The sequence below is a fragment of the Sparus aurata genome, chromosome 4 (genome assembly GCF_900880675.1).
Source record: "Sparus aurata chromosome 4, fSpaAur1.1, whole genome shotgun sequence".
Taxonomy (NCBI): domain Eukaryota; kingdom Metazoa; phylum Chordata; class Actinopteri; order Spariformes; family Sparidae; genus Sparus; species Sparus aurata.
In genome coordinates, this window is record NC_044190.1 from 25,162,351 (window position 1) to 25,177,169 (window position 14,819).

The 14,819-nt window shown below is 40.9% G+C and overlaps 1 protein-coding gene across 2 annotated transcripts in view; it reads left to right on the forward strand.

The window, feature by feature from the left end:
* Nucleotides 1-14,819, forward strand: part of cpne7 (copine VII) — a 42,991-nt gene that overhangs the window by 12,368 nt on the left and 15,804 nt on the right. For both annotated transcript variants that reach the window (XM_030414654.1, XM_030414656.1), the window contains exons 6-12: nt 3,153-3,227; nt 8,344-8,427; nt 8,514-8,603; nt 8,878-8,976; nt 9,176-9,262; nt 9,693-9,752; nt 11,966-12,099. In XM_030414654.1, coding sequence (XP_030270514.1) covers nt 3,153-3,227; nt 8,344-8,427; nt 8,514-8,603; nt 8,878-8,976; nt 9,176-9,262; nt 9,693-9,752; nt 11,966-12,099 — 629 coding nt within the window. The remainder of the gene's footprint in view (nt 1-3,152; nt 3,228-8,343; nt 8,428-8,513; nt 8,604-8,877; nt 8,977-9,175; nt 9,263-9,692; nt 9,753-11,965; nt 12,100-14,819) is intronic.

A 14,819-nucleotide genomic window follows, 5' to 3' on the forward strand; every position in this document is an offset into this window, starting at 1 on the left:
AATCTAGTTCAACTAGCTCCATGGCTAACTGAACCATGAGCTAATCAGCTAACGGTTGCTAGCTATAACCAAGGACAACTAGCAAAGAGCAGCAGTTGTAAGTTACTTGGTGATATGCTGTCCACTATGTTTGTGGAGCTACCTTTGAAATCTGGCCATATTCTACAAATGACACGGTTGTTAATTATCTGCAACGACTTCATGACTTCCGCTCTATAAGCAGTAATCAGGTTATTGAGGGAAAACTCTTAGATAATATCCCAGTTATTGTAGAATATGGATGTGCAGAAAAAGGCATTATTACAATAATGTCATATAAACAGCCAATATACCAAAGTGAAAGCTCATAAGCAGCTAGTTAATGGTGAAAAAAAATGTGTCTCTCAATACAAATTGTTACCGTAGACGTCTGTTTAAACTGCTTTTTCACATTAGCAGGAAGCTTCTTTTTAACTATTTCCCTTTGCATACTCCGGGCTGAGAGTTGAACCCATGATCCCTGGCGCTTTGAGGGAAAACGTTAAAGACAGAGCCATCCATTTTAAATATTAGACATTTCATCTCTTTTTCCACAGTTTGACTTATTCAAACCAGAGCCAGCAGCAAAGACCCTTTGAATTTCTTCAGGATAACTGTGTGGATTTCACACAGGGGGATTCTTTTGACCGTTCCATCGACTCAAATACTGTATAAAGCATTCAGCACACCATCATAATGTTAAACCCTCGTTTAAACCAAGTGTTTGCTGCCCACACATGCTGACACTAAGTTATCTCTTTGTTCATGTTTATTGCATTTTTTATATCGCACCATTTGCTCCTGTTTTGCTATAGCAGTATAGAAAGTGTGATTTACATGTTCAATATATGTATGAATACAATCATGAATATATTGTATGTAACACAATAAGAATACAGATTGTTTTGTGAAATGGACAGAGTCAGGAAACACACATGAGCACACACACACACACACACACACACACACGCACACACAAACACACACGTATATTATACGCATTTGAGGACTCATTTAAACATTATGCATTTCCTCAGGCCTTAATAATCTTAAGAAACATAATCTTAACTGGGGTGGCTCAATGGACAGGGGTGATATGGGCTAAGTAATACTTTATCGAACACATTAAAACTTTGCTATAACTTAAACAATGTTTATCTGCTTCATCTTCGCCTGTAATCTGACTGACTCGAGGTCTACTTGAGGTGGTGTGCCTTATGGATCAGTATATTCTATCAGAGCTCTAGATGGCCTATTTCCACAAAAATGGAAGAGTATAAGAGCCAGGGCTGTGAAAAAGAAATGAGAGGCTCTTTTTCATTATGCACTTCAAGAAACAAGTCGAAATGTCGAGAACAAACGTGACATTTCAAGATTAAAGTCGACCTTTTGAGACTACATCAGACAGCCAATATGAGTGGCTCAAAAAAATTGCCTTGTGTGGATGAATTGGTGGAAATGTTGAAGAGTTGACTCCATCGTCAGCATTTCTACCTCATTCACAAAATTGTATTTAAACTTTAATCTCAACATTTCCACTTTTGTCTTAAACTGCGTAATGATAAAAAAACTAAATACTTCCTCCTCTCACCTGCCAAATTCCATTGCAAATGTAACAAATAGCCTGATATGATTTTTAACAGATGTTTCAACCACTACTTATGGCCACCAGAATAAATGTTGACAAAGTATGTGTCTGCAAAACTAGAGAAGTTTCTTTATTTTGCAACTTTGAATTTTTGCCTTGTCACAGCACTGTGCTTATGCCCATGTTAGGTTTAGACACAAAAACACTCGGTTAGATTCAGGAAAACATCACGCTTTGGCTTATTAAAACATCTGTTTTGGTAGGCACAAACACGGGTGGAGATGTCCTGAGGTCTCGTCAACATCTTGTTAACACCCGGTTTTGTTACCACAAACATTCCCAAGACGGCCCGACTTTTTGTCAAAAATATAATTTTGTTGTTGCCACAAAAATGTCTGGAAATCATCCTGAGGCCCCCTAGAAATATCCAGTGATTTCACACAATGTTGAAACCTGCTCACCAGCTTGGCAGCCTTTTCAAATGTAACCAGCACTGTCAGGTAATAAACATGTAATGTGAATGGGATGTGACACATCTTTGCAGAAAAATAACCAGCTAACATTTTTTCCTGGCATTTAGATTGCCCTGACAAAACACACACACACACCTTCAGCCCTCACCTCTTATAAAGATTTTCCCCTGCACTTGCTTCCTGTCAAGACAAGCTGTCTGACAAAAAGTACAAGTTTCCTGCTATGCCAATCATTGCTGTCAGGCCTTGTCAGTCCCCGGCCGTGCGTGCTCTACAGCTACAGTTCTGGCATTTTGAAGTCAAGTTTCTGTCAGTTACAAATAGACGCTGGGACGCAGAGAGGGAGAGCAAACGTCTGTGTTGTGTGAGTGGGCCAGACAGCCCAGTAGGAGCAGCGTTCCTGCACTTCTTTTCTTTTAAACTAACACACACATATAAACAGACAGAGCAGCAGCCGCTCAGAGACCCTGCGTCTACAAAACCTCACAGTTGAACCGCACTATATGTGGTTACTTTTACATCCATAAAAAGTTAAACGCGCGAGTAGGAGACAATAGCCTATAACAGTGGAGGCCCATTAGTTTGCAGCTAATGGTGCTTTCTGCTCTCTAGTTTTAATGGTCAGCAGTCCTGTGTTAATTAACAGCCTGCTCACTTTATGTACTTCTCTCCACAGCGCAGCAAAAGCAGAGCTTTTTTGGCGATGGAGAGTAAAAATGGTGGACAAGAAAAACACATAAATGCTGACAAATTGTCAAGAATGCCTGTGTTAAATCTCAGTCTTGAATTGGGATCCATGATGTATAAATATTTGCGTTGAAGAAGGTCTTGAATAAAGGCAGACACCATAATTGTGTGAAAACTCCTCCAAGTTATTTTTACCGTAATGGTTTTAGACGCTTATGTAATCTGCAGCCAAACATCATTTGTCAAAGAAGTTCTGTATTCAGTCTGTAACAGTAGCTTTAAGAGCTTTCACATGCATGTTTCTAACATACAAGTTAGTATTTCTTGCTGTAAATAAGGAAGCCCAAAGAACAAAACATTACTGACAAATCTCATTTCCTTTTCAGGTGCACGCTGAGGAAATATCTGGCAACAACGGGTATGTGGAGCTCTCCTTCTGTGCCAAGAAGCTTGATGATAAGGTGAGTGGAGCACACAGTTTTAACACACAAACACGGTTCATATTTCATCAGATATGGTTTAGTAACACAAAACAGGGATAGTAGTAATATGATAATCGTGATAGTGTAGTGCAGCCTCAGGCAAACGTAGCAGAATTATTTCTCATGTAACTCCAGAGATGATAATGATAATCACATAAGTATGAAAAATAAGAGATAATAAGAAAATGATTTTAACACATAATGTTCTTATATGCAAAGGCACAGTGATCATTTATCACATGGAAATGACATGACAGCGCCCAATATCACATGTGTGCTATTACGTGTTCAGTGGTTCAACCTCAAGGCTGGATGTCGCTGACCTTAGCTGCTCCTGCTCTCACATCTCACACTGGCAAACTTTGCTGAAGGCATGTTTCAATCAAAAAGACAGCAGGAGCTTACATCCAATTACAACTCTGATGATAGGAAGTCGCTCCGTGTTCTCAAGAGCAACCCTAGGATGCCACACTCATAGGATGACCTTGATCCCCGGTGGTATTCTGAGAAAAATTTAAATTTTCCACAGCACGCACACACATTTATTTTGGAAATTGCGGTTTGCACTACACAGCTGCTCTGACAGTGAGACTGTACGTACCTGACTCTTACATGAGTCTGGAGGTACCGGGTCCCTGCTGAAAATCCTGGAGACAATCCAAATGTTCGCTTCGTTTAAACCGATGCAGCATTCAAATAAACCACTGTTAGCGTTCTGGATGTTACAGCTGTGCGGCGCGTCACTTTGGAGCAACGGTGTGTAATTAAGTGCCTCAGAGACACCAAAGTGTCTCACAAAACAAAAATAACAGCATCATTTGGATCCGAGCACAAAACCAGTTAAATTTAACATTTTTTGTTTGCCAGATACCTAAAAAACATTGATTTAAAAAATAACACACGGTGACTTTGTTTACATGCATGGACAATTTATTTCTGGCTATGAGAATAGTCCATCTGTTATTTGGAGATTGCAAACTCAACTTTGTCAGAAAAACTCAGGATATGTCACGTCTGTCGGTGACGTCAGGCTCATTTTTGCCTCATCTTTGCAAACATACCGATGTCAACAACAAACACGGGTGTGAGCATTGTTTGCTAATATATCACTCATGCAAAGTTATAATTTATATTCCTTGTGTTAGAGGCAAGCTGCTGCTCTGTCAGATTGTGACGTGGTTGGACAAGTGAAGAATTTACTGTTAAACAATAAGAATCATTTTTTTGGCCACTTGAGGGAAGATTTCAATACTGACATATGTTCATGGCACAATTAATGTGTTAACAACAATAATGTCTTGAATTCAGAATTTACATGACATGAATAACTTAAGTCAAGTAACAAGCCCAAAAACTGGTTAAGATAAGTTCACACAGCAGGATTGTGGCCCTGACCTTCCACTTGTTGATTGTTTTCTGCCGACAGAAAGCCCCAGATCAGAGGCAAATCAGTGCTCGCCCAGTGTGCGATGATCTTCATGTGTGAACTTTTCGAAGAAGCGATTCAGGAGCTCGCCGACACGTCTAGTTAGCAGGCTGAACACCCGGTTGTCTTGCTGAAGGGTCGGCCAGCCAGAACAGGGCTACAGCCAGAGAGAGCAGACACTCTTATTTCTCCTTCCCTTCTCTGCTGTCATCCACTGTAGCTCTCTAAACCCAGTCTTATCATGCATTTATGCGTATGGAGTGGGCACAATAATAGCCAAAACTCTCTATCAGACTACATACACTCAAGCTTTTCAGTATTTGTAACCATGGCGTCCTCGCTGAACCACAATACTAGCAGACAGTCGTCCGTTTTCATTGCAAAAAAATAATCCTTGCTATCCTACTCGCACTCATATTCTGTACAATTGTACATATTCTGTACATTTCTGTGTCACGTCTCGCATGTGTGATCTTGTAGCCTATTGTGTGGGCCCCCTGTCACTGATCAACCATGTAGCCAAATGACCTTGAATTCACAAAGTCCTAAGACCAACAAGCAAAGGCCGGAAACTCAGGAAGAGTTTTACAGGATTAACACTTAACAGTTGAGACAAAAACAGGAACGCCGAGTCTAAGGTAACTTAAAAACAAGAAGGCAGAGCACAAAATGTGAAAATAACAAAAGACAGTATGAGTCATCACAAGTCAAAGGAATAAAATCCATAAAAACAGGAAAGATCACAGAAAAACCAAAAGAGAAAAGTAATGCAAAAATACAGTTAGATAAAAAAGTGAAATGAAATAAGGATGATAAGAAGACGACGTCACATCAGAGGAATTAAGATCAGATTAAAAGATAAAGAGCTTTAAAAAGAATAAAGGATAATAAATAGATTAACAATAAACAAATGAAAGCAGTAAAAGATGGTAAGTGAAGGATTCATTAAGAGTTGTGCTTCTAATTGATGAATTTAAACACAGTATTCCCTCTCCTCTTAGCCCAGCTTTTAGCCTTTAGCTTTTAGCTGCTAAATGCTCCACTACGTTCACTGTCTTTGTCTGTTTGATGTTTGGTGAACTGAAACAGTAAACTCTGGCTGTAAAGACAAAACCCACCAGCTATCAGGCGCAAAAACACTGCATCCATTCTTGATTCAAGGGTCCATTTTGACATAAAAATATGAAAAAGTGTTGCTTGTTTTCTTTTCTTTAAAGGTGGTATTTGTTAGAAAAGTAGATATTTCTTTTTTTTTTATCTCAGTCCTAACTCATCAGAAAGTGACACTCTGGGATTGTAGGACGGGTCGGCCGCCATCCCAAAGCGTCGGTTTTTGACGAATTGGTTTTATCAGCAATAAGGTACGATAAACACATTTTTCGTAACAATGTAGATTGGCTGCGACAGACCACTTGGGTGTAGCAATTTATCTCACACAAACAACAGATGATGACTGAAGCAGCAAATTGCTTATTAGCTGCTTGTCAGCCGTATTACCTCTCGACCTGCTGAGGATATCAGAGGACCGCAGCGCAGTCGTCGATGAACGGGACGATTAACGATGAGATAGCGTACATTGTATTTATTGGTCACGATTAACATTACTGCTATTGTTAGCCATTTTTGACGTGCGCATCTGATCAAGCTGCGCTGCTAACGTCGCTGGCTATGGATTGCCATGACAACAAAAGAGAGGATGCTACGGCTTGTTTTTGCTCCGGTCCCCCAGGAGATGTATCTGTCTAATGTGGCGGGAAATGCAGAATTAACTGTCTCATTCAGTGTACACAAACCCCCTCGCCGACACCACACAAACCCCCCTCACACACACACACACACACACACACACACACACACACACACACACACACACACACACACACACACACAGTAATCATTTGTTTTCCTCACTGAAGAATCAATTGACCTAAATAATCAGTGTTGCTCTGCTCTCAGCGTGCACTTCAGACTCAGGGGATGATTTATCGCAAATAACCGTAAAGGATGCAAAATCTTGGGCTTGTCTTCAATTTAGCACGGTGTTTACTAACACTAACACGGGTGATGTAAATGGACACAGCCACAGATGAGTTCATTTGAACGGACGTCGCTATGACGAACCAGCGCTGGGCTTATTGGCATGCATTTTGCACATGGTAAGCAATAGTGCTAACAAAAGTCTAACTCCTCTTCTAGTGAGCTTCTAATATCGATTGAACAAACCAATAATAGATAATCCAGAACTGCAGGTCTATCAGGATGTCCATGCAAGAAAGGTCAGAAGTGATTGAGTGAATAAATTGTAATGATCGGAGAATGAGGTGGAGGCTGCACGATTCCTAAATCTTCCACTGATATCTCCTCCAAAGGAGCCACCATGTTGTGCCGTTGCTCTAAACTGTACGACTGCTCCTCCTGACCTTTAATCACAGTGACAATTACCTCTGCCTCTGCAATCAGTGACGATAACGCAGTGTCAACAGCCATTTGTAAAAGCATAAATTTCCTCTCAAACAAACCAGGATTGGAGTTATGTGGATGCCAGAGATAGGCATTATTTTAATCACAAATGGATTGCATTTTTCCATGTGATGATTATTATTTACCTTAATGATATGTTTTGCAAAAGAAAAACTGACTTTACCAAAAACTGGTGATGCTGAATGTGGAACCAGCAAACACAGCGATGGTTCAGAAGAGCAGCAGGACGTGGCAGGGCTGCTAATCATGTAGTCTCTCTTTATCCATCTCTCATCAGTCTATTATTTATTTATGTATTTATTCATGTCTGTTTATGGTACATATTTTTGAGAGGCCCATAAAACTCCCCCCAATATGATAAAAAGCCCAGATAGAACAACCCAAGACACATATTAAAATAATTGAAACAGTGATGGTGTGGTGATGCTTTTCCATAACTCTGCCTGTGAGCCCCATGGCAAATACTGGAAAACATTATCTGACTCATCAGCTGTAGATCAAATTAAATCTAACCCGCAGTGATAGATGCACTGTTCAATGTTCTGTATGTATTTCATTTGTTCTCATTTCTCTCTTGTTAGATAGATCTTGATCTCAGTGAGACTTCCTGAATAAACAATGTTTAAATAGTTTAGATGGAAAAATTCTCCCTCCTTAACCAGACGACTCAATCGCCTGAACAAATGTTGGCAAAATATGTTATTCTGCAAACCACACATATGTGGAAACTTTACATTTCTTCATGTTTCAACTTTATGTTTCTTTATGGCCAGTTTTTCATTTTATAATGTGACAACGCCGTGCTTGTTGTCTGGTTAGGTCTTGGGACAAAAAAACACTTGGTTGGGTCAGGAAAAGATTACCTGGTTCTGTCGCGACGCACATGGTTGGAAAATGTCCCACTAACTTGTTAAAAAATACCAGGTTTTTGGCTGCAAATTGCCTCAATCTCTCAAAGAAGTCCCTTGGCTTCAGGCTTACAAATGTAGAAATGCAAGTATGTAGAAATGTTGAAATGATACGGTGTTTGAGTGTGATTTGCAAAAATGTAAAATGCCAACATCTTACTCAGGCAACTGGTCTGCACCAGGAAAAAAAAAAAAACATTAATTAGACTTTCTAATCTCTCCTAACAATCAGTTGTCTGAGTCAGTGGGACACTAGTTTTGATCTTCTGTTTCTCTGCAGGATCTCTTCAGCAAGTCAGACCCATTTTTGGAAATATATCGAATCAATGACGATGAGACCGAACAGCTTGTGCACAGAACTGAGGTACATTAATCATAATTCCTCTTCATTTGCAGCTACAGCTGCTTGTGCCACTTTGCCCAGTATGTAATGTGTTCTTACTCTAACAGGTGATTAAAAACAACCTGAATCCTGTGTGGGAGCCCTTCAAAGTGTCTCTCATATCCCTGTGCAGCTGCGACGAGGAGCGGAAGCTCAAGGTAATGGGGTCTTTAGCAACTGCAAATCAACACCATTAAAAACCAGAGGCCAACTAGTTTGATACAGCTGGAAACAGAAACCAGTGCCAGATAATGAAAATGTATCACATTTAAATCCTGTTATAGACTGTATGTATGGATTTTAAGTGAATAGAATGAAGGAAGATTACTGAAAATTTGAGCGGTAAATCAGTAAAATGAATATTGTATGTATGACCAAAGAGAGAAAACAGAGAGAAAGCAATAAACAGTGGTGTCTCTGTGTGTACCTCAGTGCCTAGTGTGGGATTATGACTCCAGAGGGAAGCACGACTTCATCGGCGAGTTCTACGCCACGTTCAGGGAAATGCAGAAAATTTCCAGTGGAAATAAGGTCAGTGAACTGAGAGGCGGAGCGGAGCGGAGGAGAGACAGCCGTGTAACTGTTTCATCCCTTTCCAACATGCCTCTCGTTCTACTCTGCTGAAATCCTTCACAGATGAAAACAAAAGTCGCTGCGCTTCAGATGTATCGAATGTTGAAAATGACACAAGTGTTGCTCCTGTTCTTTTCCCCGCCGTGCTATGTTTAAGGTGACGTGGGACTGTGTGAATCCCAAGTACAAGCAGAAGAAGAGAAATTATAAGAATTCAGGAGTTGTCATCCTCAGTGACCTCAAGGTGGGATTCCTCTGCAGAAATATGTCGCGTTTCACGTTATTATTCTATCATTAAATATGAATGAACAGCCTTTTATATTTACACGTTTTTTTTGTATGAAACAGTTTGGTAATCAATGCTTGTTTGCATGTATGTAATGTACATAGAAACATACCTGTTTGTTTGTTTTTCACTGCACATCTACAGTAGATGTACAGTGCAGAAGTTCACATCTACTTACACCAACAGTATTTTTTGTTTTCCATTGCTTGTACAAGATTTATCAAAAATCTTCCTACTCTGACCAGTCAACAGATTTGTTGAGCTAATTCCATTTTAATTACCAGATGCTTCACCATAGTTGAATACTCACTCTCCCACCCAAACACCCCTTCTTAGGTTTTGCCTTCAAGACATATTCTGTTTTGTTTTGTTTTTTCTCTTCTCGCAGCTCCACAGAGTGTACTCCTTCTTAGATTACATCATGGGAGGATGCCAGATTCACTTTACGGTAATTTGAGCCGTCTGTGTTTAGAGACACTTTACTGTCATTGAACTGCGCCGGTCCTCGTTTTATGAATTAATGAATACTCTGTAGTTCTCTGCATTTTATTTAGGAGCATACTGCTAATAGTTAAAAACACTAGCTTTTCATCGGTGGTTGATCAGCATGCAATATGTAACAAATGTTACATTGTCTTATTGTGAATCATTACACAGTGTCCATTGTTGGAACTGTAACTAAGTACATTTACTCAAATACAGTGCTGCGGTACAGATTTGAGGTGCTTGTACATTACTTTAGTATTCTAATGTCATGCCACTTTATACTTCTTCTCCAATGCTACAATTCATGCAGAAATGTTGTTTTTATTTCTACATTAGATTGTTTTAATTACTAGTTACTTTACAATTTAAGCATTGATTCTTACAGAACATAATGAAAATAGTATAGGGAAACAATTACATAACATTTCATGCTTTCAGCTTGTCAGATGGGAGGATTTTCCCTTCTAATTATCTTAATTAATCTTTTGTTTAAAAATGTTTTTTTCCTTTTGGTTCGATGAAATCATGGGTTTTAGGTAATTGTGAAGGCATTTCTCACTATTTCTGATTTTTTTTTTTTAGAAAACAAACAATAAACGGCGACTCTAATGAGCAGATCAATCCATTATGACAATGATAAAGGGTAGCAGTCTTGTACTAATTGATCTCCAACCCTAGCTTTTGTCTAGCTTTAAGTATTTGTCCTGATTATACTAATTGTGAAGGAATTTTAAAGGCAAAATGACCCCGTCCCTTTCAGAGCTAGTTAACATAATTCCCAGAGAGCAGAATTGTACCAGACACCCTCATCTGGCCCACAAACTTATGATGTCCACTCCTGCTTGCCAGATCTGAGCCACCAGCGGGACATACCAGGGCCAGATATCAGCCAGGAGCAAACCATTAACACCAAAACTGGCCCAGGTCCAGATCCATCCCACCAGAAAATAATGAACTATGGCCCGGATTTGGTCCAGTTCTGGTTTATTCGGCTCGCTCTTGGCTGACATCCAACATCAGTCGCCTTAGGATGAATGGTTGGAGAAGCTGTACTGACAACGGCAGGTTAATCTCCAGAGCAACCAAGGCCAAAAGAAATTATGTTACATTTGGCCTCAGACGCTCAGACAGACAGAAAGTCTCCAGATTCTGTTACATGTGGTCACACAACCTGACTAGGTGATAATGTAGGCAAACAGTTTCTTGTTTAGATTCCAATACCCACTAGAATTCTTACATATATTGAGACTAACCTCATGGGACATTCAGTAAGTCTTGTGGGTCTGGTACGGGTTAAATACTTCCTGTTCAGGAGGTGGTCTTCACTACACAGTGTCGCCACATGTAATGCCTTTGCCTATTCTCCTCGATCGGGCTTCAATAAACGTTTCAGTGTTATGTGAGTTGACCAGCTCTTGATAATTCCTTTACATTAATATACTTTTACAGACGGCTACTTTAAGGTTCTTTAATTTTTAGGTGTTTCTGGCAGCTCCTGTGGGCAAAAGACGATCACTGGACTACAGAGCAGCTTCTAACCTCTGGCTGTGAGACCAGTCATCCTCAGCACAGAAATAGTTAATCTTCCTGTTGATAGTCAGGGAGAGATCAGTAATGAGTCTGTTTCATGACCAGTTAAAGTCCCTCGCAGTACAGTTACTTAACATTGTGAGTGCAGAACTTCTACACTGTGGTGTTGGTACTTTTATATGAGAACTTCTTCACCATAGACAGTTTTCAAATGTCTTTTTATCCTTATAACATCCCCTGTTGGCGTTTTCTGTCCGTTCTTGTTCTCTCGTCGTAGGCAGCTTCATGGAATAAATTCAAATTTCGTCAACTCTTGCCCTTTGCTCTGCCCTCTTTAGTTCTTCCTCTCCATCTTTGGCTGGATTACTGAAGCAGTGAATGTTAATGCTGGTAGAGGCAGTCATCCTCCTGAAACAGTTGGCTGCTTGGGTCCACAGTGTATGGGATCTGTAACTGCTTCAATCTATGTGGGTGTAGAAAGTGCAAATTCCTACCTCTGATCAGATAATTTATACTGCCATTAGGCATACTGCATTCTCGCTCGCACAGACTAAACAGCCAAATAAAAAGTCTTTGCAGAAAGTTAAGTAGCGAAAGGAAAAAATGGCTTGATTGATTCTGTGACATGTGACTTCTCTCCGCCAGGTTGCCATTGACTTCACAGCGTCCAATGGAGACCCAAGGAACAGCTGCTCATTACACTACATCAACCCTTACCAGCCCAATGAGTACCTGAAGGCTCTGATAGCGGTGGGGGAGATCTGTCAAGACTACGATAGGTTTGTCAATCTTTTGTTTCTCAATAAAGGCTCTCCGCTGTTGTGAAATAGAGCTGCAGAGTGCTTCTCGAATGCCATTTCGGTGGGATGTCCGCACTGTAACTAGCCACTCCATCTGAGCCACAGCAAAAAGGATTGTAATGGAAATCATGGCGTACTGAATGGCAGAGACAATCATGCGGGGGTATTACATTTCTGCTCACCAGTTTTGTGAGCGAGCTGATGGAGGTGAACTGTTGACCGCCAGCTCCTCCATCCTCGATTCATTTATTCACTGAAAAGTAGTTTGCATTTGGAAATTCTTTCTAACAGCCGAGTTACGAGCCTTGCATTGTCCCCCCCAAAAAAGCAGCTGGTTACATGCAGCACAAGCCTGTTTATTGTCCACATCAAGTTCTTGTTGGCAAGTCAGTTCTAATCTGTGTCAAACCCAGGGTGAAGTGATGCACAAGACGCTGTTTGCACCTAGCAAAATCAGAGCAAGCAAATTTGGCCTCTACTGGCATTACTTATGCATGAGACTTATCTGGGGCTCGAGATGTCAGTCGCGGACACTGACACCATACACATTCCTTTATGGTTCCTTCATTTTCTCAACGCATTAATTTATTTCCAGCCTTCAACGATCTGTCAGAGAGATGACATTTTGACCTTTATGTCAGTCACAGACATTTAAATCGCTGAAATCCATCAGTTTTGTGACAGACAGATTTTTAAGCAATTTACTTTATTTCTGACCCATTCTAGCATAAAGGCTTGGATGAGAAAATAACTCTACAAACTACAAATGGAACATATTATGATTTTTGGTTTTGGACAGGCTAAGAAATATTTCCTGTAGTAAATTGGTGGAGACATATCATGCTAATTTTCAGGTTCATAGTTTCAGTTATTTCTAGAATAGGTTTACATGCTTTAATGCTCATAAACACATCAGTTTTCTCCCACTGTCCAGTGCACTGTATTCCCCCTCAGAGGAGACAAACCAAACACTGACTCCAGAGATGGACTTTTACGTTTTTAACAGCCACTCTAGAGGAGGCTGAGGTGAGGTGTTTTTAGTTGGTACTGTTTTCAATTGATTAAATGTCAGTCAGTGTTCCAACTTCTGTGGAATCAGGGTTGTAGAAAAACCTGTCTTTTAGCACGTCCCGGCTCCCCACGCGTCTCCGGGCTCATTATGTTTGATGCCATGCCACTCGTATTAATGAGTGACAAAGAAGCGTGATGACAAACAGTGGGGAATAACTTCTGAGGCTTGTGTGTGTGTGTGTATATTCGTGGTGTATGAGCCTCATGCCCCGCTGTTAGATGGTGCTGCAGCTGCCTGGATCCTGGGGCGCCCTGCCCTGGGGCAGCGAAGCACTGGAGGGAGCGTCTTGGAGGAGACGAGTCACTGTGAGAGGGACCGGGGTGAGGTTAGTGAGGCTTATGCGGGGGAAAGCGGGATCTAAAAGCTGTGACGTTTTGCCGGGCAATCGACTCGACTCTCCCTGCTGTCATTTGAACTTGTGGGTTTGATGTGATCGGGGGCTTAGCGGGTTGGGTCGAGGTGGCAGAGAGAGGGCATAAGGTTTCGCTTAGGTTTGCACAATGTATGCCTACTGCAGCTTTAACACACATATAGTATGAGCGTTGCATTTATTACATTTCCCAATCTATCCCCATGTTTTCTAATGGTGTGACTACCTTCACTGTCTAGTAAAGGAAAACACATCCACAGTAACAGTATCTGTATATATAAGAAATGCATGTCTTTAGGTTAGGAATCACTGTGACATTCTTGCATAAAGCCTGTGGTGTTTGTGAGGCCAACTGTTTTCCATGTCTCTGTGCTCACAGTGGTGGCTGCATGTGCTTTCTCCTGTGGATAACGCTATGATGCAGTTTCCTCTCAGCATCTGTTGCGGCTACCGGTTCTCCTTCTTAGCTGGCACAGGCTCATTACCCTGAACTACAGCCGAACGCACACACAGGGAGACAGGGGCTAACACCAGGAAAGCAGGCACTTCACAAAGAAGTGGGAGGCATTTATGGCTGGAGAAATAACAGTGTGGCGTACAGGCTGATGTAAAGACAGAGGAGGTGTGACATTAAAGCCTGCTTGAGGAATCGTGAGACGCCGAACCCATCTGAGTGAAGTTATATACGGTCTCTGTTACTGTACACGTGAATACTGGCTTCAGTCGCACGCATTTTCTGCTTGTTAAATTACTGAGAACAACTGTTAAACAATGTACAAATGCGCAAACAACTGTTAGTTATTTCAGGTAGACTTGCAGGTACTTTCTTTGTTAATTGAGAATTATTTATAATATGATATGTTTCCGAGAAAGACCCTCTCATCTGTGGAAACTAAGCCAGATGAGGATTAACACTCTGACTCGTGATTTATGCAGATCCTCCTATTGAATATCAGGGGAGCACTGTCTGGCTAATTATAGCATAGCAAGAGATAGCACGGGAGACACTGAAAAAACCAGCCTGGAAATTAGCAGCTCAGCCTTGTAGCTTCTATCATTTTGTCGTGTTTACATATGTACACCAGGGCATCATACATGGAAACATGCCTCTGGGTGAGCGGTGAAGTGAAGTGTAGGCAGCCTCTCCCTCTCAAGTTGGAATTGTTATTGAGGTGTAAAACGTGGGCAAGCAAACCTTTTAGCCTTTAGTGAATATAGGTGATGTGGGATTTTGCAGAGGAGTGCATTATGGAGCTG